General features: G+C 47.6%; 2 protein-coding genes, 1 long non-coding RNA gene and 2 pseudogenes across 7 annotated transcripts; 1 reads left to right on the top strand and 4 right to left on the bottom strand.

Moving 5' to 3' along the window:
* Window positions 1-2,837: 2,837 nt before the first annotated feature.
* On the bottom strand, window positions 2,838-17,731 carry LOC123398255. 4 transcript variants are annotated; one of them, XR_006610115.1, is made up of 4 exons: window positions 17,593-17,731; window positions 16,518-17,402; window positions 15,535-15,791; window positions 2,838-3,082 (listed from the first exon to the last, which is right to left on the bottom strand). It is a non-coding gene; the product is annotated as an uncharacterized LOC123398255 (long non-coding RNA). The 4 variants fall into 4 exon arrangements; XR_006610116.1 differs by lacking the exon at window positions 2,838-3,082 and adding an exon at window positions 3,742-4,305; XR_006610117.1 differs by lacking the exon at window positions 2,838-3,082 and adding an exon at window positions 5,111-5,205.
* On the bottom strand, window positions 5,766-8,431 carry LOC123398252 (cysteine-rich receptor-like protein kinase 11). Its single transcript, XM_045092744.1, has one exon. It carries the CDS (start codon window positions 8,376-8,378, stop codon window positions 6,081-6,083), a length of 2,298 nt encoding a protein of 765 aa, XP_044948679.1. The 5' UTR covers window positions 8,379-8,431; the 3' UTR covers window positions 5,766-6,080.
* LOC123398253 (L-type lectin-domain containing receptor kinase IX.1-like) lies at window positions 9,273-12,036 on the bottom strand. Of its 2 annotated transcripts, XM_045092746.1 has the most exons (2): window positions 10,717-11,518; window positions 9,273-10,683 (listed from the first exon to the last, which is right to left on the bottom strand). In XM_045092746.1, the coding sequence occupies exons 1-2, from the start codon at window positions 11,434-11,436 to the stop codon at window positions 9,415-9,417; spliced, it is 1,989 nt and encodes a 662-aa protein (XP_044948681.1). In that variant the 5' UTR covers window positions 11,437-11,518; the 3' UTR covers window positions 9,273-9,414. The 2 variants fall into 2 exon arrangements, with proteins under 2 accessions (XP_044948681.1, XP_044948680.1); XM_045092745.1 differs by having other exon boundaries at window positions 9,273-12,036.
* On the top strand, window positions 12,464-14,950 carry LOC123398254 (annotated as a pseudogene).
* A 45-nt stretch (window positions 17,732-17,776) lies between the features above and the next one.
* Window positions 17,777-19,958, bottom strand: LOC123396249 (annotated as a pseudogene).
* Window positions 19,959-23,387: the final 3,429 nt, after the last annotated feature.

Here is a 23,387-nt window from a genome sequence, read left to right as displayed (position 1 = left end):
CCTTCCCCCCTTTCTCAGGTGCGCATGGGCTGGGTGGGGGGCGCACCAGCCCACTTAGGGGCTGGTTCCCTTCCCCACTTAGCCCATCTAGCCTCCCGGGGTCGTTGCCCCCCTTCGGTGGTCCCCCGGGACCACCTCCGGTGGTCCCGGTGGTCCCGGTACGTTACCGGTGACGCCCGAAACACTTCCGGTGTCCAAAACCATCCGTCCTATATATCAATCTTTACCTCCGGACCATTCCGGAGCTCCTCGTGACGTCCGAGATCTCATTCGGGACTCCGAACAACTTTCGGTAACCTCGTACAATAATTCCCTATAACCCTAGCATCATCGAACCTTAAGTGTGTAGACCCTACGGGTTCGGGAGACAGGCAGACATGACCGAGACACCTCTCTGGCCAATAACCATCAGCGGGGTCTGGATACCCATATTGGCTCCCACTAGCTCCACGATGATCTCATCGGATGAACCACGATGTCAAGGATTCAATCAATCCCGTATACGATTCCCTTTGTCTGTCGGTATAGAACTTGCCCGAGATTCGATCGTCGGTATACCTATACCTTGTTCAATCTCGTTACCGGTAAGTCTCTTTACTCGTTCCGTAGCACGTCGTCGTGTGACTAACTCCTTAGTCACATTGAGCTCATGATGATGTTCTACCGAGTGGGCCCAGAGATACCTCTCCGTCACACGGAGTGACAAATCCCGATCTCGATTCGTACCAACCCAACAGACACTTTCGAAGGTTTCCGTAGTGCACCTTTATAGTCACCCAGTTACGTTGTGACGTTTGATACACCCAAAGCACTCCTACGGTATCCGGGAGTTGCACAATCTCACGGTCGAAGGAAAAGATACTTGACATTAGAAAAGCATTAGCATACGAACAATACGATCTAGTGCTAGGCTTAGAATTGGGTCTTGTCCATCACATCATTCTCCCAATGATGTGATCCCGTTATCAATGACATCTAATGCCCATGACCAGGAAACCATGATCATCCATTGACTAACGAGCTAGCCAACTAGAGGCTTGCTAGGGACACATTGTGATCTATTCATTTACACATGTATTACTGTTTCCTGTTAATACAATTATAGCATGAACGATAGACGATTATCATGAACAAGGAAATATGATAATAACCATTTTATTATTGCCTCTAGGGCATATTTCCAACAATAACAACTTAATAAGTGAATGTGCAGGTTATCCAGGGTAAATGACTAGATTACGTTTCAGGATTACAACTCAGAAATGAGCTTGGATGCCTTCATCTTACAACCAGAAACTCTTGTTTTCTGATCATGCACACATTGAATGCAAAGTAAAGTTTTTTTACCATCCACGTTAAGATTCTTAATATGGAACCATGACCATTTTTTGCAATATATGACTGAGCATTAATGGTACAATCTTCTTTGCTCAAGTAATTCAAGGTATGTTTCATTGCTCATTTAGGATGGCCACTGAACCTCTTTATGAACCAAGGAAGACACACTCTCTATGCACAAAGAACTTAGTGCTACTATTTGTTTGTGTTATTTCAATTGAAAACGTTGACGCTCCGTGACATGCCACAATTCGATCTTTGTGCTTGTATTGGTTCATATGTACATGTCGTGTGCACGACTAACAATTTGAATGAACAATTATTTATATTATTTCATGACATGCAACAATTTGGATGACCATCATGTTTGACCAATTTTATGTTAATCTAGACGTGCGTTGCACGTAAATGTTTTTTTACTGCAGTGGAGTATTTTATAATATAAAGCCAGAAGACCCTTTCCAAAAAAAAAACTTGAAGAAAAAGGGGGAAGAAAACAGGAAAATCACCAGATTTTCTCCTCCTCCTATATTAAACTCCCCCAACCCCCTCCTCTTCCTCCTCCAGAACACCACACCACACCACAGCCAGCCTCCACGCCTCACCTCGCTCCCTCGCCACGACTATCCTCAGAAAGAAGGATATAAAACTGGACTGCAAATCTCTGTAGTAGAGCATCCGACATAAAGGGTTGTGGATGTGCCATCGCTGCATGAACTGAACCAAGGATGTTCAAGGCAAGTTTAATCGCAATACAAATCATTTGGTTTGCAAACACACCTGCTATAAAAAATAGATTTTTTTCTAAAAATCTTCAATCTACTATGTAAACCAGTTCCCTTTTGTATTATATCTTAGATCCATCTGGATTATTTCTGATTTTAGTGATACAGAAATCAAAATTGATTTATTAAGTAAGCACTTGTCTTTGGATGACACATTTGATTGTTCCGGTGTTTTGTTTATGTAGTTTGATTTTGTCAATCTAATTTAGTCTTTCATTCACAGATTATTTACTAAAGTAAAAGGTTTGGGGTGAAGAGTTGAAGGCGTGAGCCCTGAAGCCAAATGTTCGTAATCAGGAAGATGACCCGCACAACACCTGTGAAGCAAGGCCAACGCTATGTGTCAAGATTAAAGATTGCAAATATGTTTACTTTGTTCCACGATCATATAGTAGTGTATTGCTTTATGCAGGCACTTTTTATCATTCTTTTTTGTTACTCAAAACTCTATGGTTTTCATAGATGCTATTACATGAAATTATCACTATTTTTCACGTGTTATTGTAAACAGAACTCCCTCTGTACCAATCTTTTTTGTAAACGAAGGGGTAGTACACGGTAAGCTTCATTTCAAGCAGGAGAGCTTTGTTACATGAAAGTTAATTAATCTTAAACCGATTTCAGAATTCAATACCACATGAATTTCACACACTGCTTTGATTGAGACGTGCGTTGTACGTGCATACTTACTAGTGGTAACAAAAAAAGCATATATAATGTAATGTATTCGTTTTTGCATGGCATATTTATTTCTATTTCAAGTATGTTTATAGCTGTTGATGGAGAAAAATACGTAAATCATATTGTAGTTTTTCGATTCACTAATAACATAAAAAATAATAGATTAAGATTTAAAGGTATGTCCAAAATGAGATCACACGAATTCTGGAGAGAGCACGTTCATTGTGGTGTCTTCTAGCCGGATTGCTTTTGCACCATTGGATTTTGGTTCCGGACCACTGGCTCGCATATTGCAATGAAAGAATTACATCAACATGGGCATGTATTTCAAATAAGAATATTTTAGAACCAATATTAAATTTGAAATTGAAAGCCCCGGTAAAATTTTCATTTATAGGGTAAAACAAATTTTGAAGTATGATATACTGTATTATTTAATTTAATGATGATAGAGTATAAGAATATGGTTGTTTTTTTATCTTGAAAAAACACTCAACTTCTAATCATTGTTGACCAGTGGGTATGTGTAGTGTATTTTTCTCTGAAATTTTACCTAGATGTCTTATATATTGCACTACAACGTGGATGAAAATTATATGTAGTAGAAGTACTATATGAACGACAACAGTTGAGCGATTCATGCGTGACAATGAAAATCCAGCCGCACATGCATGCAAATTAAAGGGCAACAACCGCTTGATTACATGGTTGTGCGGAAATAGGTTATCAATTAATGATTTCCGCACAACCGCATTATTTTAATGTATAGATGATGCCCTCGCAAATGCAAAGACGACAAATTTAGTTTGTTAAAAATATGTGCATAAAATAAGAAGTCGACACTATTAATGCATGAAAGATCTAGCCCTCGCATTTGGGAGGGCCACCTTACTAGTTAGTTTAACAAGACAAGGCAACAATGGGAGTGCGATGTTAGAAAAATAATCATATTAATTGACACAACTTGTTTGTTATACTTAGAGATGCTATCATCACATATCTACAACCCATAACATGAAGAGTTAAGTATGCTCGGTTCCTTAGACCTTGAGAGTATCGAGTCACACTACTAGAAAAAACACTACGTACTAGTAACGTTGGGTTTTAGCCTATCAGCAGCGTGGGGTTCCGCGCTAATGCTAGGATGGTACAGCTAACTTTTAGCATTAACGCGTGTTTTACCCCGCGCTACTGCTAGCTGTGATAGGAGTAGCGTGGGTTGGAGACGCATTACTGTTAAATAGTTGTATCGCATACTCTATTCCCGCGTTATTATTATTAATTTCAAAAATAAAAATATTCTCGATCCCGTGCATGCTGTCAATGGCTGCAATGCTTCGATCTAGCAACGCAGGGGTCGTCGGCGGCGTGGACTAGCAGCAATAGACCTATCTGACAGCGGTTGCTAGATAGGGCCCGCATCCAGCGTAGAGCAAGGCGGCGGTGTGGGGCTACTCTTCGCTGCCAAGGTAAAGAGCTCCTGGTCATCCATGACGACGAGCTGCACGAGCATGGACATGAAAAGGTGAGTCAAACCGGAGAGAGAGAGAGATAAGGAGAAACAAGGTAGAGAGGAAGGAGATGAAGGGAGCATCGGGGCTGGTCACCGGTGGTGAGGTGCTCCAGTGTGGTGGCATGGAACGCGGGGGAAGACCGACGAGCTCCTGGATGCCGGCGACGCGAGGGGGCTGCCTCTTTCGGCACCATGGAGGAGGAGGCGCAAATGGGTAGGAGCCCCGTGAGAGAGCCCCGTGCAATGAAGACCACTTAATAGTAACGTGGGTTTATACTCCGCACTACTACTATCAACTTAGCAGTAGCGCGAGTATTATACCCCATGCTACTAGTATGGCTTGTCCCAGGGGCACAGTGAAGGCCTCTTGGTAGTAGCGTGGGCCGGTTTATATATACTCCGCACTACTGCTATCAACTTAGCAGTAGCATGGGTTTTATACCCCATCCTACTAGTATGATTTATACCCCGCGCTACTACTATCAACTTAGGATTACTAAATAGCAGAAGCGATGCCCATATTCTCACGCTACTGCTAAGCATCTATCTATAAAATATTTTTTAGTAATGTCATTTCACGTCGGACGATATACTTGAGGGTTGCTCCAACGTTGTTTCTAGCACGGTGATCGTAACGACATCTTACATGTCTAAAAAAAGGGTGACAAGGCACAATATAGTTCAAGAATGGGATTTGATCCTTTAACAATGCAAATATATTCTTAGAGCATCTTTAACAGGCGTGCTTCGTCCGGCGTTCAAAAAACTAATTTACAGCGCTTTCATTGCCAGGTATGGCGCGGCGCGCGGCGCTGTCTCCAGCAGTCGCGTTGAAATGCAGCGTGGGCGCGCAGCTTCAACAGCGCGCGCAGCCGACGCCTCACATTTCTTCATTTTGAACACAAATTTCACACATTTCATTCAATACAAAACACATGACATATAATTTGAATCACAAACATCATTCAACCAAGTTCGTGCTGTAGGATGGGGTGAGGGGGCGGCGGCGGAGGGTTCACGGCTGTAGGATGGGTGAGGGGGAGCCGGCGCGCGCGTCCATCGGGTCAATTCGTCGGCGTCGGCGCGTGCGTGGCGAAGGTGGCGGGATGGGAGAGAGTGCGGCGCGAGCGCTCGTGTGTGTCACGCGCAGAAGCGGACGCCCCAAATACGCAGCGCGCGATGGTGATTCGGACCGCACGTCCAACTCTATATGCCGCCAGCGGTTATTACGCGCGCGATAAAATGGATAAATTTACGACGCGGCGCTTGTTTAACGCGACTGTTGAAGATGCTCTTAGACAATCGGTGTAAAAGTATCCGTTATGGCCAGCCTGCTTTAATGCGATGCAGCGGCCAAAGTTGGTTTGTTACTCCCTCCATCACGGTTTAGAAGACACAGTTAAACTTGCGTGCGTTTTCATAATAGACAAGGTTTAAGACGCGAAAACAATTACTCCTATTAATTAGTACTAGTACTACTCATGCATTGCGCCCTTTCAATTTGCTGATCACACATTAGTACTCCCTCCGTCTAGGTGTATAGGGCATGCGCGTAATTCTAGATCGTTAATTTAACTACTTAAATATGTATTATATGTAATAGATAATATACCATTAGATTCATGTGAGGATGTAGTTTCTGAATATGTATTATGCTTTATTATTAGGGAGAAAGGTAAAGATAAAGAGTAAAGATAAAGACTAGTAGTACTCGCAAATTTCTGAAATGGTCCTAAGGCCCAGATCGGGGATGCACTAGTCATCTACTCGACTTTATCTCTAGCAGAATTAGTCGTGCTGGCATCCCCGCTGCCGCTGGTTACCGACGAACCAAAAGAATCATCAGCCGGCGGCTGCATCAGGTAGGTCGTCACCGGCATCTTTCCTGGGAGGCTCGGCGGCGGCACCTCCAACCGCAGCACGCTGACGGCCTGCCTGATTGACGGCCTCAAGCCAGGGTCGGGGTGTCCGCACCAGAGCCCGACCACCATGACACACTCCATCTCTTTCTCATCAAACTTGCCATCCAGCCGCGCGTCAGCTGCCTCGAGGATGGCCCCTCTACCGTGCGACTCCCATACCCACTGCAACAGGTGGATGACGGCTCCGTCATCGTCGTCTACAGCCACCGCTGGCGTCCGACCGCAGGCCATCTCGAGCAGGACGACACCAAAGCTGTAGATGTCAGATTCCACACTGGCTTTGCCCGCAAACACACACTTCGGATCCATGTAACCCAGCGTCCCGGCTGCACCCGTCGTCAGTGAACCCCGGCCGTCGCAAATAAACCTCGCAAGCCCGAAGTCACCAAGCTTGGCATTGAAGGACGCGTCGAGCATGATGTTGCTCGGCTTGATGTCCCGATGCACAACACGCTCCTCCGTGTCCTGGTGCAGGTACATCAGCGCTGAGCCCACACCGAGCGCGACCTGGTACCTGACTGCCCATGGCAGCAGCTGGTCCAGCTTGTAAAGGTGTGCGTCCAGGCTACCATTGGGCATCAATTCATACACAAGCAAAAGACCATCATCGTCACCGCCATAGAACCATCCAACAAGCCGCACGAGGTTCCGATGCCGGAGACGGCTAATGATCTTCACCTCAGAAACAAACTCCTTCCAGCCCTGACGAGAGCTCTTGGACACTTTCTTCACGGCAATGTGAAGGTTCATGTCGCGGAGGAATCCACGGTACACTGAACCAAAGCCTCCTTCTCCCAGCTTGTTCCTGCCAGAGAAGCCGTCGGTAGCGGCGGCGAGCTCATCATACCTGAATCGTCTCATCCCAGTCCCTTGCTCTAGTTCGTCTTGGCATGCACTTCTACCGTGGAAGTAGGCCGCCACTTTAGAAGGTCTTTCCATGTACGATCGCATTGCAACCCTGGCCGCTGCCACCCATGTTCGCCACCGGTACAACATGGATCTCATGGCAACCCTGGCCGCTGCCACCCATGTTCGCCACCGGTACAACATGGATCTCATGGCAACCCTGGCCGCTGCCACCCATGTTCGCCACCGGTACAACACGAACCGAACCAACAGGCCGATCAGGCAGACAACAAGCGCCACGGAGATGGTAATAAGGCTGGTGATGATGACAACCTTCCGTCGGTGTTCTCTGCGCTTTGTCTCCATCCTCCTCTCATGCTCATTTTCCTCCTCCTCATATCCCTCGCTATACCGGTACCTCTCCAGCCGCACCGTGCGCGGACGCGGCTTGACAGCATCAGTGAGGATGACATAGCGCAGGTAGCAACTCGACCCTTTGATGGCGCCACCGCTGTTGTTCGGGAACAATCGCGGCAGCTGATCGGTGTAGTAGGAGAGGCAGCGGGTGCACTCGCTCACCGGCAGATCCCTCGTGCACTGCACCACTGCCTGCACCCACTCCGCATCAGGGAACCCCTCTGTGCCCTCGGCGATCCGTGCAGGCCTTTGGCAAGCCTTCACCATGAGCCGATGGATCAACTTAAACCTTGTCTGGCTCATACCGGCACTGTCCATGATATATCCTGCGAGTACGACTCCTTTGTAAAATTGGTCAGGGTATCTGTTGTTCCAATTTCGGTAAGGGGTTTGTTCCAGACGGGGAACCACGGAAAAGTTAACCATGTCAACCACAGAGAGGTCAGCAACAGAGAAGGACTCGTCGGAGTATTGGATGGTGCAGGCGTTGTAGACAGCACGAACTGTCCGGCTGTGAGGACACACCTTCATGATACCTTTGGGGGCGCGGGTGAGGCAGTCCTGGCACTCAGAGTCGGTGTCGTCAGCGTAGCACATGAACATGCCAAAGACCTCGTCGCCCGCCGCGCCGAATGTGCCATTGAAGAAGCCGTTGGGGTCAGCGGCCACAGGGATGGCCGACAGGAGCCGGTAGAGGTTCACATGGTACTTGCTTCCATCGGTGTAGTTGCCGGCAGTAGAACATGAGATCGCGGATGGCCGCAAGGGCGGGGGCGTCTCATCGATGACGGCATCGCCGTCAAAAATTGGGCGGGCGTGGCATGCGGCAACTCCTAGGAGTATCAGCACAAGGCAAACCCATGGTGGTGAAGCCATGGCTGGGCAGGTGGTGGTGACCTTGGTGAGTGGTGAGCAACACAACCACAAGAGACACCCTTTGATATATTGGTGAGTGGTCCACTCTCCACTGGCATCGATATTCCACAAATATTCCACCAGCTCGTGGTATTCCACACATTTTCAGGAACTGGATACAAGGGTTATCTGCTTACACGTCAGGTGATTTCAGTATTCCACCAATATTCCAACAGCTCATGGTGCATACTCCATGTCTCGGATCTAGAACGAGATGGGCACGGCATTGACGAAGTCAGTCTTGTAGGCGGGCCTTTGTAGCCACAATTTTACGCTGATTTTTCTCAGCTAGAAGTAGAAGTCACTCTTTCATTTCATGAATAGTCGCCCCGTGTCCTTTTCAGAAAATTCAGACCAGGGCAGGCAGGGAGAAGGAGTGGCTTGGACTACTTCAGGAAATTTGGAAGACCGAAGAGCCGATGCTGCACTCACTTGAGGCACCACTGTCGGAGAAGATGCAAGTTGCTGCATCCTAAAATTCAGGGCATGCCAGAGATGAAATGAACTCCCAGCTGCGTCTTGCATTCTCGATCAAGCATGAAGAAGATTCATGATTAATCGAAAAGAGAGCTCCCTCCCAGTACAAAGGCAACAACTCTAGCAAGGCGATGGCGGCAACTGGCAACGACAGCGCTGCATTTTGCACCTCTACAAACTTTCTACGCATAGAATATATAATGTACCTGCAGAGGTACTGCCAGTTGCCATACAGAAAAACTCTAGCAGGAAATCAAACTTAAAAAATCATACCTGCACACCCAACGGATCGAATTTCATTTAAATGGAATGGAAAGCAACCGTGTCAACACTGTCAACTGGCGGGACGATCGATCCTACATGCAGATGCATGCATTATTTTGAAGTAGCTCAAATTTTGTTAGAGCTCGAGTCGGTCCAAGCATACACTATAAAATACGTACATACAAAGTGATATTCATTAATACTTGGAAATTTCTGAAACGATCCTAAAGGCCAAGATCAGGGATGTAGCAGTCATCTACTCTACTTTACCGCGAACCGAATGAGTTGTGCTGGCATCCCCGCCACTGACCACCGAAGAACCAACAGATACATCAGCTGCTGGCTGCATCATGTTTGTTGCTACCGGCATCTCCGCTGGGAGGCTCGGCAGCGGCACCTCCAAACGCAGCACGCTTACAGCCTGCCTGATGGACGGCCTCAGGCTGGGGTCGGGATGCCCGCACCAGAGCCCGACCACCATGACACGCTCCATCTCTTTCTCGTCGAACTTGCCATCCAGCCGGGTGTCGGCTGCCTCCAGGATGGCCCCTCTGCCGTATGACTCCCGTACCCACTGCAACAGATGGATAACTGCTCCGTCATCATCGTCTAGAGCCACTGCTGGTGTCCGACCGCAGGCCATCTCGAGCAGGACGACACCAAAGCTGTAGATGTCAGATTCCACACTGGCTGTGCCCGCAAACACGCACTTTGGGTCCATGTACCCGAGCGTCCCAGCTGCACCCGTCGTGAACGAGCCCCGGCCATGGCAGATGAACCTCGCAAGCCCAAAGTCACCGAGCTTGGCATTGAAGGACGCGTCCAGCATGATGTTGCTCGGCTTGACGTCCCTGTGCACCACGCGCTGCTCTGTATCCTGGTGCAGGTACATCAGCGCGGAGCCGACCCCGAGCGCAACCTCGTACCTGATTGCCCATGGCAGCAGCTGTTCCGGGTTGTACAGGTGAGCGTCCAAGCTGCCATTGGGCATCAGCTCGTAGACGAGCAGAAGACCATCATCGTTGCCGCCATAGAACCATCCAACAAGCGGCACGAGGTTCCGGTGCCGGAGACGGCTAATGATCTTCACCTCGGAGACAAACTCCTTCCAGCCCTGACGAGAGCTCTTGGACACTTTCTTCACGGCGATGTGAAGGTTCATGTCATGGAGGAACCCCCGGTAAACAGATCCAAAGCCTCCTTCTCCCAGCTTGTTCCTGTGAGAGAACCCGCTGGTGGCAGCTGCGAGCTCGTCGTATCTGAATCGTCTTGGCCCAGTCCCTTGCTCGAGCTCATCTTGGCGTATGCTTTTGCCGTGGAAGTAGTCCACCTCTTTCGTCAGTTTTTCCATGTATGGTCTCATGGCAACCCTGCCTGCTGCCACCCAGCCTCGCCACCGGTACCACATGAACCGAATCAATAGGCCGATCAGGCAGACCACAAGCGCCACGGCGATGACAATAAGGCTGACAATGATAGCTATCCTTCGTCGCTTTTTTCTGCGCCTCGACTCCTCATTCGCCATCGCCGTCTCGCGCTCCAACTTCTGGGCCGCCATGTCCTTCTCATAGTTCTCGCTGTACCGGATCCTGTTAAGCCGCACAGTAGATGGCCTGTCGGCAAGGATGGCGTACCCCAAGTAGCAGCTGTACCCCTTGATGGCGCCGCCACTGTTGTTCGGGAACAACCGCGGCAGCTGATCAGTGTAGTAGGAGAGACAGCGTGTGCATTCGCTTGCCGGCAGGTCCCTCGTACACTGTGCCACCGCCCACACCCATTGTGTGGTGTTAGTGAACCGTTGTGTGCCCGAGGCGATCCTCTCGGCCGCTTGGCCTGCCTTCCCCATGAGCCGGCTAATAAGCTCGAACCTCATGCGGCTCATGCCGGCCGTGTCCACAACGTAGCCTATGAGTGGTACGACTCCCTGGTACCAAGCTGCATAACTGTCTCCACCTCTGTCTCCACCTCCGCCGTACTGAGTATAGTAAGAGGATCGTTCCATTTCCATGTTGGGCGCATCGGACAGATCGGCTATGTCTGCGAGGTCGGCTACGGAGAAGAAAGACTCATCAGAGTACCGAAGGGTACAGGCTTTGTAGACGGCGCGAACCGCCCGGCTGTGCGGGCACAGCTTCATGACAGCCGCAGGTGCACTGGTGAGGCAGTCCTGGCACTGAGAGTCGGTGTCGCCGGCGTAGCACATGAAGAGGCCGAATACTTCGTCGCCCTCCATGCCAAATTTGCCGCTGAAGAAGCCACTGTCCTCGGCAGCGGCCATGGGGATGGCAGACAGGAGCCGATCAAGATTCACGTGGTACTGGCTTCCATCGGTGTAGTTGCCGGAGGTTGAGCACGAGATCACGGATGGCAGCAGGGGCTGGGTGGCTATGATTTTGTTGACGTCGTCATCAAAAAGGGGACGGCCATGGCATGGGGGGATGGCGGCTAGGAGTAGCAGCACAAGGCGAACCCATGTGGGTAAAGCCATGGCCAAGCAGCGGTGGTGCCTTTGGTGAGTCGTGAGAGACACACTAACAGGAGACACCCTTTGCTGAGTGGTGAGTTGTACTAATATAGACCCAAGAGAATGAACCCAACTCCCTGTGCATTGCTTTCAGTATTCCACCAATATTCCACGAACTCCTGGTTTTCTACATTATTTTCGGGAACTCGATACAAAGTTGGACTTGGTCATTCAGAATTTTCTCAGTCAATTCAGCGTGAGCAACATTTTTTATTTCCAAGCGACTTGACTGAGAAAAATGTTGGCATGACTTGAACTCAAAAGCGACTGGCATGACATACTGTCACTACTACCAGAATTCAGATAGACTGGCTCTCAAGTGCTAAAGTGAATCACACGAGCCAATGGGCAGGTAACTACAGATCATGAGAAAAGATAATAAATGATCAAAAGTGACATGCAGATATTAAAATGTCATTACCTAAGTAGTTTTGCATTGTACTAGTAATCATTCATGTTTTTTTTTAACTCAGCTCCAAGGCAGAGTAAACACTTAAACTTATACCTTAGTTTGGCATGCCTCATAGTTCTTTCTTTTCAGTTTGGCCGTGGGCCTATGTTCTCTCCTACTACCTCTGTTCACTTATATAAGACGTCTTGGCAGTTTAATTTGAACTGCCAAAACGTCTTATATAAGTGAACAGATGGAGTACTACATATCAACCGAAAAGCAGAACTCCTGCCTGTTAAGAAATGGTATCGATTGAACTCACTTAGACTTTCAAGGTTTTTTTACGGAATAGTTTCTTCGCCTGTGCAGGGTTTTTTTTTCCTGCAATGAGGCATTTGAACAAATGATTCAGTTTTTGCTACATACTGATGAAAAGGACATCTCCGCTGATCTATGCTGACCTTTCTTCCTTATATTGGGAAATGCTACTATATATTCTAACAGAGATGTGTAATTATTATTTTTCCATGACTTGTGGAAATTAGGCCGTGCCTTGAGTGACATGGTGTGTTCACATGGATCATGCTACGAATAACCCACTGTACAGGCAATCAACTTTGAATTCTGATAGTGACAAAAGTGTAATACTAGTAGCAATCAAGAGAAAAATCAACGGAGACCCGGTCACCGTTGGACCTCGATGGGAGTTAGGTACGAGTCCTTGTTGGGTCTCGTGGTAATAGAATCTACCAAATGTTGAGCTAGTGCCAAAGTCCTTGTCACTCCCAACGTACCATGGCTCCACTCCAGCGTCAGCGCACTCCATGCTTCCACATTTCAACAAAAAAAGAAAACTCCATGCCTCCACCTTCTCCTACTCCTATCCGTGGTCGGCGCACTCTGCACCAACGCACTCGTGGACGACGTTATTATCTCCTGCTCACCCACAACTACACCGATGGAAGCCAGTACCACAAGAACTTGTACCGCCTCCTGCATACCATCACCATGACAGTCCCCCAAAAACGTGGCTTCTACGATGGCACCGTCGGCGTGGGTGCCGACAAGATCTTAGCCCTCTTCATATGCTACGCCGAGGTCAACGATTCCGTGAAGGTGTGCCAAAATTGCCTTATCCCACCTGGGGATATAATGAAGACATGCCCGTGAAGCCGGCTCGTCTCTTTGCCAGTTGCGTCGTCATCCGGTACTCCGACGAATCTTTCTTCTCCGTCGCCGACCTCTCCCTCGCCCAAGCAATGCAACAACATGTGTACTCATGGAGCGCACCGCTAACCACCTACAACATGAGCAGTGCCAGCGGGACGAGGTCGAAGCTGATGATTCGGCTCATGGCGAGGGCCGGCAAAGACGCAATGCGGGTCTTCCGAGGCACCCAGAGGTACAACGAGAAAGACCCTCTAGTAGCTACGTCTGGGGTGGCGCAGTGCACCCGGGACCTGCCACCGAGTGAGTGCACGCGCTGCCTCTCCTACTACACCGATCAGCTGCCGCAATTGTTGTCCAACAACAGCATCGGAGGATCAGTCACAGGGTTCAGCTGCCATCTCGCGTACAACACGTACACGATCAACAAGAACGGACGCCGTAAAAGGATAGAAGTGGTTGTCGTTGCGGGCCTTGTCACTGGTGTCGTGGCGCTCATGCTCTGCCTGATCAGTCTGTCGATTTGGTTCTTGTCGCGCCAACGGCAAAGGAGGTCTGAGGCGGCAGCGAGATCAGAGCTGGAACAACCACCGAAAGAGATGGTCCACCTCTGTGGCAGAAGCATAGATCAAGACGAGCTCGAGCAAGGCACCGGGCCAGTGCGATTCTCATATGGTGAGCTCGTGGCCACCACCGATTGTTTCTCCGACAGTAATAAGCTAGGAGAAGGAGGCTTTGAGCCCGCGTACCGTGGGTTCCTCCATGACACGAACCTCGACATCGCCGTGAAGAAAATGTCCAAGAGCTCCCGGCAGGGCCGGAAGGGGTTTATCTCCGAGGTGAGGATCATCAACCAGATCCAGCACCAGAACCTCATGCAGCTCGTCGGATGATTCCACGGCAGCGACGACGATGATCTCCTACTTGTCTACGAGCTGATGCCCAAAGGCAGCCTCGACGCTCACCTCTACAAGCCAGACCACCTACTACGTGGCCGATCAGGTACGGGCTCGGGCTCGGGCTCGGCTCTGCGATGTTGTACCTGCACGAGGAGACGGAGCAGCGCATCCTGCACAGGGACGTCAAGCCGAGCAAAGTGATGCTGGATGCGTCCTTCAATGCCAAGCTTGGCGACTTTGGCATTACCAAGACCGTCGGCAACGGTAGGGGCTCGTGCACGACAGGAGCGGCCGCCGGCCAGGACCCTCGGCTACATGGAGTCATGGTCCCAAAGTGCATCTTCACTGCCACTGCCAGCATGGAGTCCGACGTCTACAGCTTCGGCGTCGTCCTGATCGAGATCGCATGTGGCCGACGGCCGGCAGTAGTTCAAGAAGACGACGACGGCTCTGTTGTCCACTTGCTACAGTGGGTCTGGGAGTCGTACGCCAAAGGAACCATCCTTGAGATGGCCGATGAGCGGTTGGATGGGGAGTTCGACGGGCAGGAGATGGAGCGCGTCATGGTGGCTGGGCTCTGGTGCGGGTACCCTGACCGCAGCTTAAGGCCATCCATCAGGCAGGCTGTCAGCATGCTGCGGTTTGAGATGCCGTTGCCAAGCCTCCTGGCGAAGATGTCAGTCCCAACCTACATGCCGGAGCCGTCAGCTGAAGATTCTTTTGGTAATTCAGATGCCAGCAACAGCACTGGCAGCATCGAGGCTGCCATGAGCTCTGCACAGTCCTGATTAGATTACTGGTGCACCCCTTATCTGGGCCTTTAGAATTGTTTCAAGATTATTATTATTTTTGTACTAGTAGTGTTATTTAAAATAAGAAAACGGAACTGGACTACAAGGACTGTGGCCACCCAGGCCATAAGATCGCCTGAAACTCAAATTTGGGTTATCAGTGAACTTTTGAATTTTAGGTTTGAGGCCGTCACGAGCTCGACACAGACTTGATTAGATTGTATCGCTGATCAGTGCCTTTAGGACTGTTTCAGGAATTTTCTGGTACTAACATTTATCAATGGCCTTGAGCATGATTAAAAGAAGAAACAGAACTGGACTACAAGGGCTGCGAGTCTGTGACTACCCATGCTAGAACCGCCTGGAACTCGACTTCGAGTTATTAGTGAGATTTCAAATTTTGGGGACACTGCAGTGAAAGGTAGTGGAGACGACTAGACATAAACCAGAGTGATGCAGTAGGAATAATTCAACTTAGCTGGTCGTTATCCAAGTCGGAAAATTTTGGTTAACAGATCTAGGGAATGAATCTAGTTAACAGGACAAGCACATTTCAGTCTATGTAACGCTGATTTAGAAATCTAGTGCTGGAAAAAAATCGTACCTGGATGAAGTGTGAGATACGCCAGAAGCACGTCCTGACTGCCCATGTCCCTGCCTTATTTCGTCGTAAACGTGCAGGTGGTGGTCATTGTCGTGAATTCTGACATAGCTGGTAGTCCAATGCACTACAAACATAGATTTGTTTCTGCGCCTGAAAATTCTTCTGCTTGAGCTGTCAGGGAAGGAGACAGATAATAGAATCCATTGACTTCACGGATCCTGTTAACTTCATGGATTCTATTTGGCAAAATATCCTTCCTGTTCAGACCAGTCACACACAATAGACCATTGCTATCAGTAAACGGAAATTAATCGCAATCATAAATAATTAGATCTATCTGCTAGTGTCACCTCGCAAATAGTGAATGTAGCTGCCAATATTCCCCGGAGTGGATTTATGAAAAGTTAGATTATTGAAGTGCTTCTGAGATTTATGGCAAGAACACTGAGATTGTATGGAAGATGACAGTTGTTGGGTTGTGGTGTACAGTTAAGTGCTAGTAACCAACCAATTATGACTAGAGTCATCGAGCTGCTAGAAGGTAGGACAGATGGCCTGAAACTAACGCCACAAGTGCTCCTAAGTTGATAATCATCGGTATTGTTTCTATGCTGGTCACGTTTTCCAGTATTGCACAACTGCAAGCTGGTTGCAAATTTCAAGACTTCCACAACATATCGTAGTTTGTTTGTCTGTAAGTAGCAAGTAGCGGTGATCTATGAAATTGTTCACCAGGGGTGACCATAGCAGTACAGCACTGTTTGACTATAATACCGAGAACCAACACACTTGTGCAGTTGTACTTGGAATTCAATAAATCACGAGTGCATTGCAGATTCAGTAGTCGGCTCAGGTTTCAGTTACTTTTATTCCTACGAGAACTACGCAAATTGGAAATGGCAAATAAAACTTTCATTTGTCAGTCCACAAATTCATACCACAAGGTCACACAAGACAATGTACAACTACCATGCCCAGCTTACCTATTCAGAGTATTGGAGTAGTTCAGGTTTCAGATGTGCAGCCGGTTCTAGCCCCCCTGCACCTGAGTCAAGGCCCTGGAAGCACAGGCGCGCAGGAATGTGGTAGCTACAGAGAATGGGGAGATTGTGATTAGTGCAGTGTGTAAGGGCTAGCTGACTAGGGAGCGCCCATATAGCCCAGCGGGGCGGGGACCATTGGCATGCGTCGACGAAGGTAAATTATCAATTATCTCTTTACAGTAGATTGGGGATTGTAAAATGCAGGTGTTTAGAAATGTGCTGAGCATAACACAACTGTCTTTTCTTGCTATGTAGGGTCTTCAGGTGTCAAGCTTGTAGTATCAATACTTCAGTAGGCACCAGTGCTTAGCAGGTCCTCATACGAATTCTAGGAAACAAACTATACATTAGCAGACTTGTACTCATTGGTGACCTTCATATATGTATAGCATTCTAGGAAAAGGGAACTGCTTCCCATGCTTTTCATATCAGAAATCTAAGTTGAGGTTAATTCAAGGCTTTTGAATTTAAGGCTAAAAAGAACACAATCGGTTCCAAAGACAAAAGAAGAATGGTAAGAAAACAAACAGGAAAAAAGTAGCAGGGGGAGGCCGGCGATTGAAATGGTCACTGACGAAAAACAGTGGTCATTTGGTCACCATGGGATTTCTTCACCATCCCAAGAAAAGAACTTCCCGGTGTCACTCTTCTTGGCATTATCGATGGTGGACACGAGCTTCTGTCAGAGAACTCCCTCGTGAAGAACTTATGCTTGGCCACATTTCCTTGGAATGGCCGTGAGTGTCCGTACTTGACTGTTCCTGGATGTAGCAAAATGCAGGTGATTGTCCTTCTTGCCCAACTCGACTGATGCAGTATTTGTCACTGCAAAACATGACCAATCCATGCATTTTAAAAAACTAAGAAAGAAAGGTACATAATCGTGTGATGCGTAGTTTGTTTTAGATGGAATACACCAAACATTGGATGAGGGAAAACTATTATGATAACAAGATTAGTACGAACAACAGACTGGTAAAATCTGGATGGAACATGCACCTTACTGTTCACTTACATTGTTTCAGTGTAGTTTTAGAAGCTCTGTACAAATGCCAGCCTCCCAAACCATTGTCTAACCCTAGCACTCGTATATGCAAACAACAAGCAACCCTTCCCTGTTTCCATGGTTGCTCCAATCTTCAGAAATGGATGCATGTGCTAACAAAAAGGATATCAATTGAGTACAATACAAGATCAATTCAAACAGTGGAGTAAGCACACCCCGGCACAATTGGGGGCAGAAAGGAAGGCAGCGGTCTCTACCTTGATGACTAGAATAGGACCGACAGCATTGACTTCATATTGCCAGAAGCAGGGATGGGTTCTGAACTTTGCTCAATGAGGTCTCTGCAGCATGACTTCAGAGCAACCTGATTTCAGATAAGCCATTATAATCCCATACCACCGAATGCAAACTGAAAATTGTGGGGGGCAAAGGCAGGAGAGATTTTCGTCCATTACGTGCTCTCGTCGCTGACATCCAGGATCCAGCAGCAGCCAGCAGCACCGCGCGAGCTCCCTCCTCGGCTCCTGGAGCTCAACGGCGGAGTCGGGGGCGCGGCACTTCGTCCCTGGTCCTCCTCGGCTCCTCTGCAGCAGGTCCCTCACCTGCAGGCAGAAATCAAGAGGCAGGAGATGAGATCAGCGGATCGGGAATTCGGAGTGGAGGGAAGGGGGATAGGAAGTGTAGGAGACGAGCTGGGGTAGCGTTAGGGTTGTGGTACTCACGAACTCGAGCCCGATGCCCCGGCCCTCTCTCCGGTCGAGGGCGGCGCGCGTAATGTCCTTGCAGCGATGGCGGGGCGGCGAACGGCGGCTGGAGGAAGGTACACGAGTCCCTGTCGGACACCCGTGTGCGTCAAGAAGTTCTGGCTTCGCACAGGGCCCAAGTAACTGGGCCGGCCCATTTGCAGTTCTAATAAAAAAAAGTAATGCTGGACGCTTTCGGGAGGGCACTGTACCATTCAGTTCACTGTAGCACCGCGTTTTTTCTCTCGGTTTTTATTGCCGAATGTTTTGAACATATGAATAGGTACGCTCAAACAAATTCGAAAAAACATTGAAATTTTTTTAATGTATGTTGAACATTTCTCAAATATGCATTTAACATTTTGTAATGTATGTCGAACAATTTTAAATACGTATTTGTGTAATGTATATTGGAATTTTTTGAATAGACATTAGAAAATTGTGCAATATTCGCTAAATAAATTTTAAATACACGTTGAACATTTCTAGTATTCGTTGAACAAATTCTTAATATACGATGGACATTTCATAATGCAGGGTGAACCTTTTTGTAATATACCGTGAATATTTCCTTAATATGCGATAAACATTTGTAACCGGTAATAAAAAATGCACGAAAATATATGAAAAAGGAAACAAAAAGGGAAAGTAAAGACAATGAATAGAAACTGGAAAAGTAAAAATGATAAAAGAAAAGAAAACGAACCTGTAAAAGAGAAAGAAACAGTGAAGCCAACCGTGGGCCGACCCAAACAAGGGCGTCGGGTAAGAGGTGCCTTGAGCGAAACCTCACCTCTATGACGCACACGGGGTCATATAGGATTCACCACCGTACAAGGATGTCAAAACCTTATCATATGGGTGGTGTCGCGCGACCGACTACGCGCACAGGATTTCGGCCCGTCATGGCACACAATTAATAAAAGGGCTAAGTCAGCATTTAACCCACCATGGCAAAAGGCTAACCTTGAACGTCAAGCCTTAAGGTCGGGCACATCATGGCCCTTTTAATTGCGGGCAATTTGATAAAATGGCACACTTTTTCTTGGACTTTGATTTAGTGACACGTCTTTGTTTTGGTTTGACTAGCACAAATGCCCGTGCGTTGCACCGGGTAAAAAAAGAAGCATAACTGAATCATGTGTCATTGTGCACCATCTAATATTTACATGTATGTGGTGAAAGTCAGGCCTCGTAAGAACCAGACACAAAATTGGTAAGCAGATACAAAGGTTGTTGCATAGTTTTACATAAATGATGGTCACACCAACTTACTTATATGGCATAGACATCTGAACAAAGAGGCTCCGGTGGCGACTAGTGATGCACGTAATAACACGGTGTTAGAATATATTGTATAGGAGAGTAGTTCAAACTTCTATCTCTCTACCCTGTCGTGTTTATCTTCTTTCTTTCTATCTCTGTAAACTGATCGTTAAACGATCCTCTCATCACCTTGTAAGCCAAGGCAATCCTTATATAAATACCAATGCAGCCCGAGCAAAGGGTTTAACGCTTCCATTATATTTCCTATGGTATCAGAGCTCTTCGTCAATAGATTGAAAGAGATCGCATCTAGCTACCCTCCGCGCCCGAGAAGATGTCGAGTGTCGCCACAACTCCCAGCACCATGGGCGCGCTCTCCACTACCTCATCATCCACCTTTGCCTCCTACTCCATAGCCACCACCACACCTCTCAGACTGCCGCCTCAAGAGAAGCTTCCTGCCTCTTGAGCTTGTGTTGGTTTTTCCCTTGAAGAGGAAAGGGTGATGCAGCACAGGAGCAGTAAGTATTTCCCTCAGTTTGAGAATCAAGGTATCAATCCAGTAGGAGAATCGCGTCAAGTCCAGAGTACCTGCGCAAACACAAAAGAGCTTGCACCCAACGCTATAAAGGGGTTGTCAATCCCTTCAAGATTGATTGCAAAGTGAGATCTGAAGGCGGAAAGTGCAACGAAGTAAAAGAGTAAGGCTGAAAATATGGTGTGAAGTAGACCCGGGGGCCATAGTGTTCACTAGAGGCTTCTCTCAAAATAGCAAATATTACGGTGGGTGAACAAATTACTGTCGAGCAATTGATAGAACCGCGCAAATTCATGACGATATCTAAGGCAATGATCATACATATAGGCATCACGTCCGAGACAAGTAGACCGATACTTTCTGCATCTACTACTATTACTCCACACATCGACCGCTATCCAGCATGCATCTAGTGTATTGAGTTCATGACAAACAAAGTAATGCTTTAAGCAAGATGACATGATGTAGAGGGATAAACTCAAACCAATGATGAAAACCCCATCTTTTTACCCTTGATGGCAACAACACGATGCATGCCTCGCTACCCCTTCTGTCACTTGGTGAGGTCACCGCACGGTATGAACCCAAAACCAAGCACTTCTCCCATTGCAAGAATCATAGATCAAGTTGACCAAACAAAACCCACAACTCGAAGAGAATTACAAGGATATGAAATCATGCATAAGAGAGATAAGAAGAAACTCAAATAAGATTCATAGATAATCTGATCATAAATCCACAATTCATCGGATCTCGACAAACACACCGCAAAAGAATATTACATCGGATAGATCTCCATGAAGATCATGGAGAACTTTGTATTGAAGATCCTGTTGGAAATATGCCCTAGAGGCAATAATAAATTAGTTATGATTATATTTCTTTGTTCATGATAATCGTTTATTATCCATGCTATAATTTTATTGATTGGAAACACAATACTTGTGTGGATACATAGACAAAACACTGTCCCTAGTAAGCCTCTAGTTGACTAGCTCGTTGATCAAAGATGGTCAAGGTTTCCTGACGATAGGCAAGTGTTGTCACTTGATAACGGGATCACATCATTAGGAGAATCACGTGATGGACGAGACCCAAAACTAATGAACGTAGCATGTTGATCGTGTCATTTTGTTGCTACTGTTTTCTGCGTGTCAAGTATTTATTCCTATGACCATGAGATCATATAACTCACTGACACCGGAGGAATACTTTGTGTGTATCAAACGTCACAATGTAACTGGGTGGCTATAAAGATGCTCTACGAGTATCTCCGAAGGTGTCCGTTGAGTTAGTATGGATCAAGACTGGGATTTGTTACTCCGTGTGACGGAGAGGTATCTCGGGGCCCACTCGGTAATACAACATCACACACAAGCCTTGCAAGCAATGTGACTTAGTGTAAGTCAGATGATCTTGTATTACGGAACGAGTAAAGAGACTTGCCGGTAAACGAGATTGAAATAGGTATGCGGATACTGACGATCGAATCTCGGGAAAGTAACATACCGAAGGACAAAGGGAATGACATACGGGATTATATGAATCCTTGGCACTGAGGTTCAAACGATAAGATCTTCGTAGAATATGTAGGATCCAATATGGGCATCCAGGTCCTTCTATTGGATATTGATCGAGGAGTCCCTCGGGTCATGTCTACATAGTTCTCGAACCCGCAAGGTCTACACACTTAAGGTTCGACGTTGTTTTATGCGTATTTGAGTTATATGGTTGGTTACCGAATGTTATTCGGAATCCCGGATGAGATCACGGACGTCACGAGGGTTTCCGGAATGGTCCAGAGACGAAGATTGATATATAGGATGACCTCATTTGATTACCGGAAGGTTTTCGGAATTACCGGGAATGTATCGGGAATGACGAATTGGTTCCGGATGTTCACCGGGAAGGGCCAGCCCACCCAGGGGAAGCCCATAGGCCTTGGGGGTGCCACACCAGCCCTTAGTGGGCTGGTGGGACAACCCAAGAAGCCCTATGCGCAGGAGAAAGAAAAATCAAAGAAAAAAAGGGGAAGTGGGAAAGTGGAGAAGGACTCCACCTTCCAATCCTAGTTGGACAAGGATTGGAAGGGGAGGACTTTCCGCCTTGGTTCGGCCGACTCCTGGAGCCTCAAGGCAAGGCCCCTCCCCTCCCACCTATATATATGGAGGTTTTAGGGCTGATTTGACACAACTTTCCCACGACAGCCCGACCACATACCTCCACGGTTTTTCCTCTAGATCGCGTTTTTGCGGAGCTCGGGCGGAGCCCTGCTGAGATTAGATCACCACCAACCTCCGGAGCACCGTCACGCTGCCGGAGAACTCATCTACCTCTCTGTCTCTCTTGCTGGATCAAGAAGGCCAAGATCATCATCGAGCTGTATGTGTGCTGAACGCGGAGGTGCCGTCCGTTCGGCACTAGATCGGAGCGGATTGTGGGACGGATCGCGGGACGGTTCGTGGGACGGTTCGCGGGGCGGATCGAGGGACGTGAGGACGTTCCACTACATCAACCGTGTTTATTAACGCTTCTGCTGTGCGATCTACAAGGGTACGTAGATCTGAAATCCCCCTCGTAGATGGACATCACCATGATAGGTCTTCGTGCGCGTATGAATTTTTTTGTTTCCCATGCGACGTTCCCCAACAGTGGCATCATGAGCTAGGTTCATGTGTAGATGTCATCTCGAGTAGAACACAAAAGTTTTTTTGGGCGGTGATGTGCGATTTGCTGCCCTCCTTAGTCTTTTCTTGAATCCGCGATATTGTTTGATCGAAGCGGCTCGGACCGATATTACTCGTACGCTTACTAGAGACTGGTTTCATCGCTACGAGCAACTCCGTTGCTCAAAGATGATTGGCGAGTGTCGGTTTCTACAACTTTAGTTCAATCGGATTTGACTGAGGAGGTCCTTGGAGAGAGGTTAAATAGCAATTCATACATCTCCGTTGTGGTGTTTGCGTAAGTAAGATGCGATCCTACTAGATACCCATGGCAACCACGTAAAACATGCAACAACAATTAGAGGACGTCTAACTTGTTTTTGCAGGGTATGCTTGTGATGTGATATGGCCAACGACGTGATGTGATATATTGGATGTATGAGATGATCATGTTGTAATAGTTAATATCGACTTGCACGTCGATGGTACAGCAACCGGCAGGAGCCATAGGGTTGTCTTTAAACTAACGTTTGTGCTTGCAGATGTGTTTACTATATTGCTAGGACGTAGCTTTAGTAGTAATAGCATGAG

Source organism: Hordeum vulgare, chromosome 5H (assembly GCF_904849725.1).
Source record: "Hordeum vulgare subsp. vulgare chromosome 5H, MorexV3_pseudomolecules_assembly, whole genome shotgun sequence".
Classification (NCBI taxonomy): domain Eukaryota; kingdom Viridiplantae; phylum Streptophyta; class Magnoliopsida; order Poales; family Poaceae; genus Hordeum; species Hordeum vulgare.
This window is presented reverse-complemented; position numbering and strand designations above follow the sequence as displayed.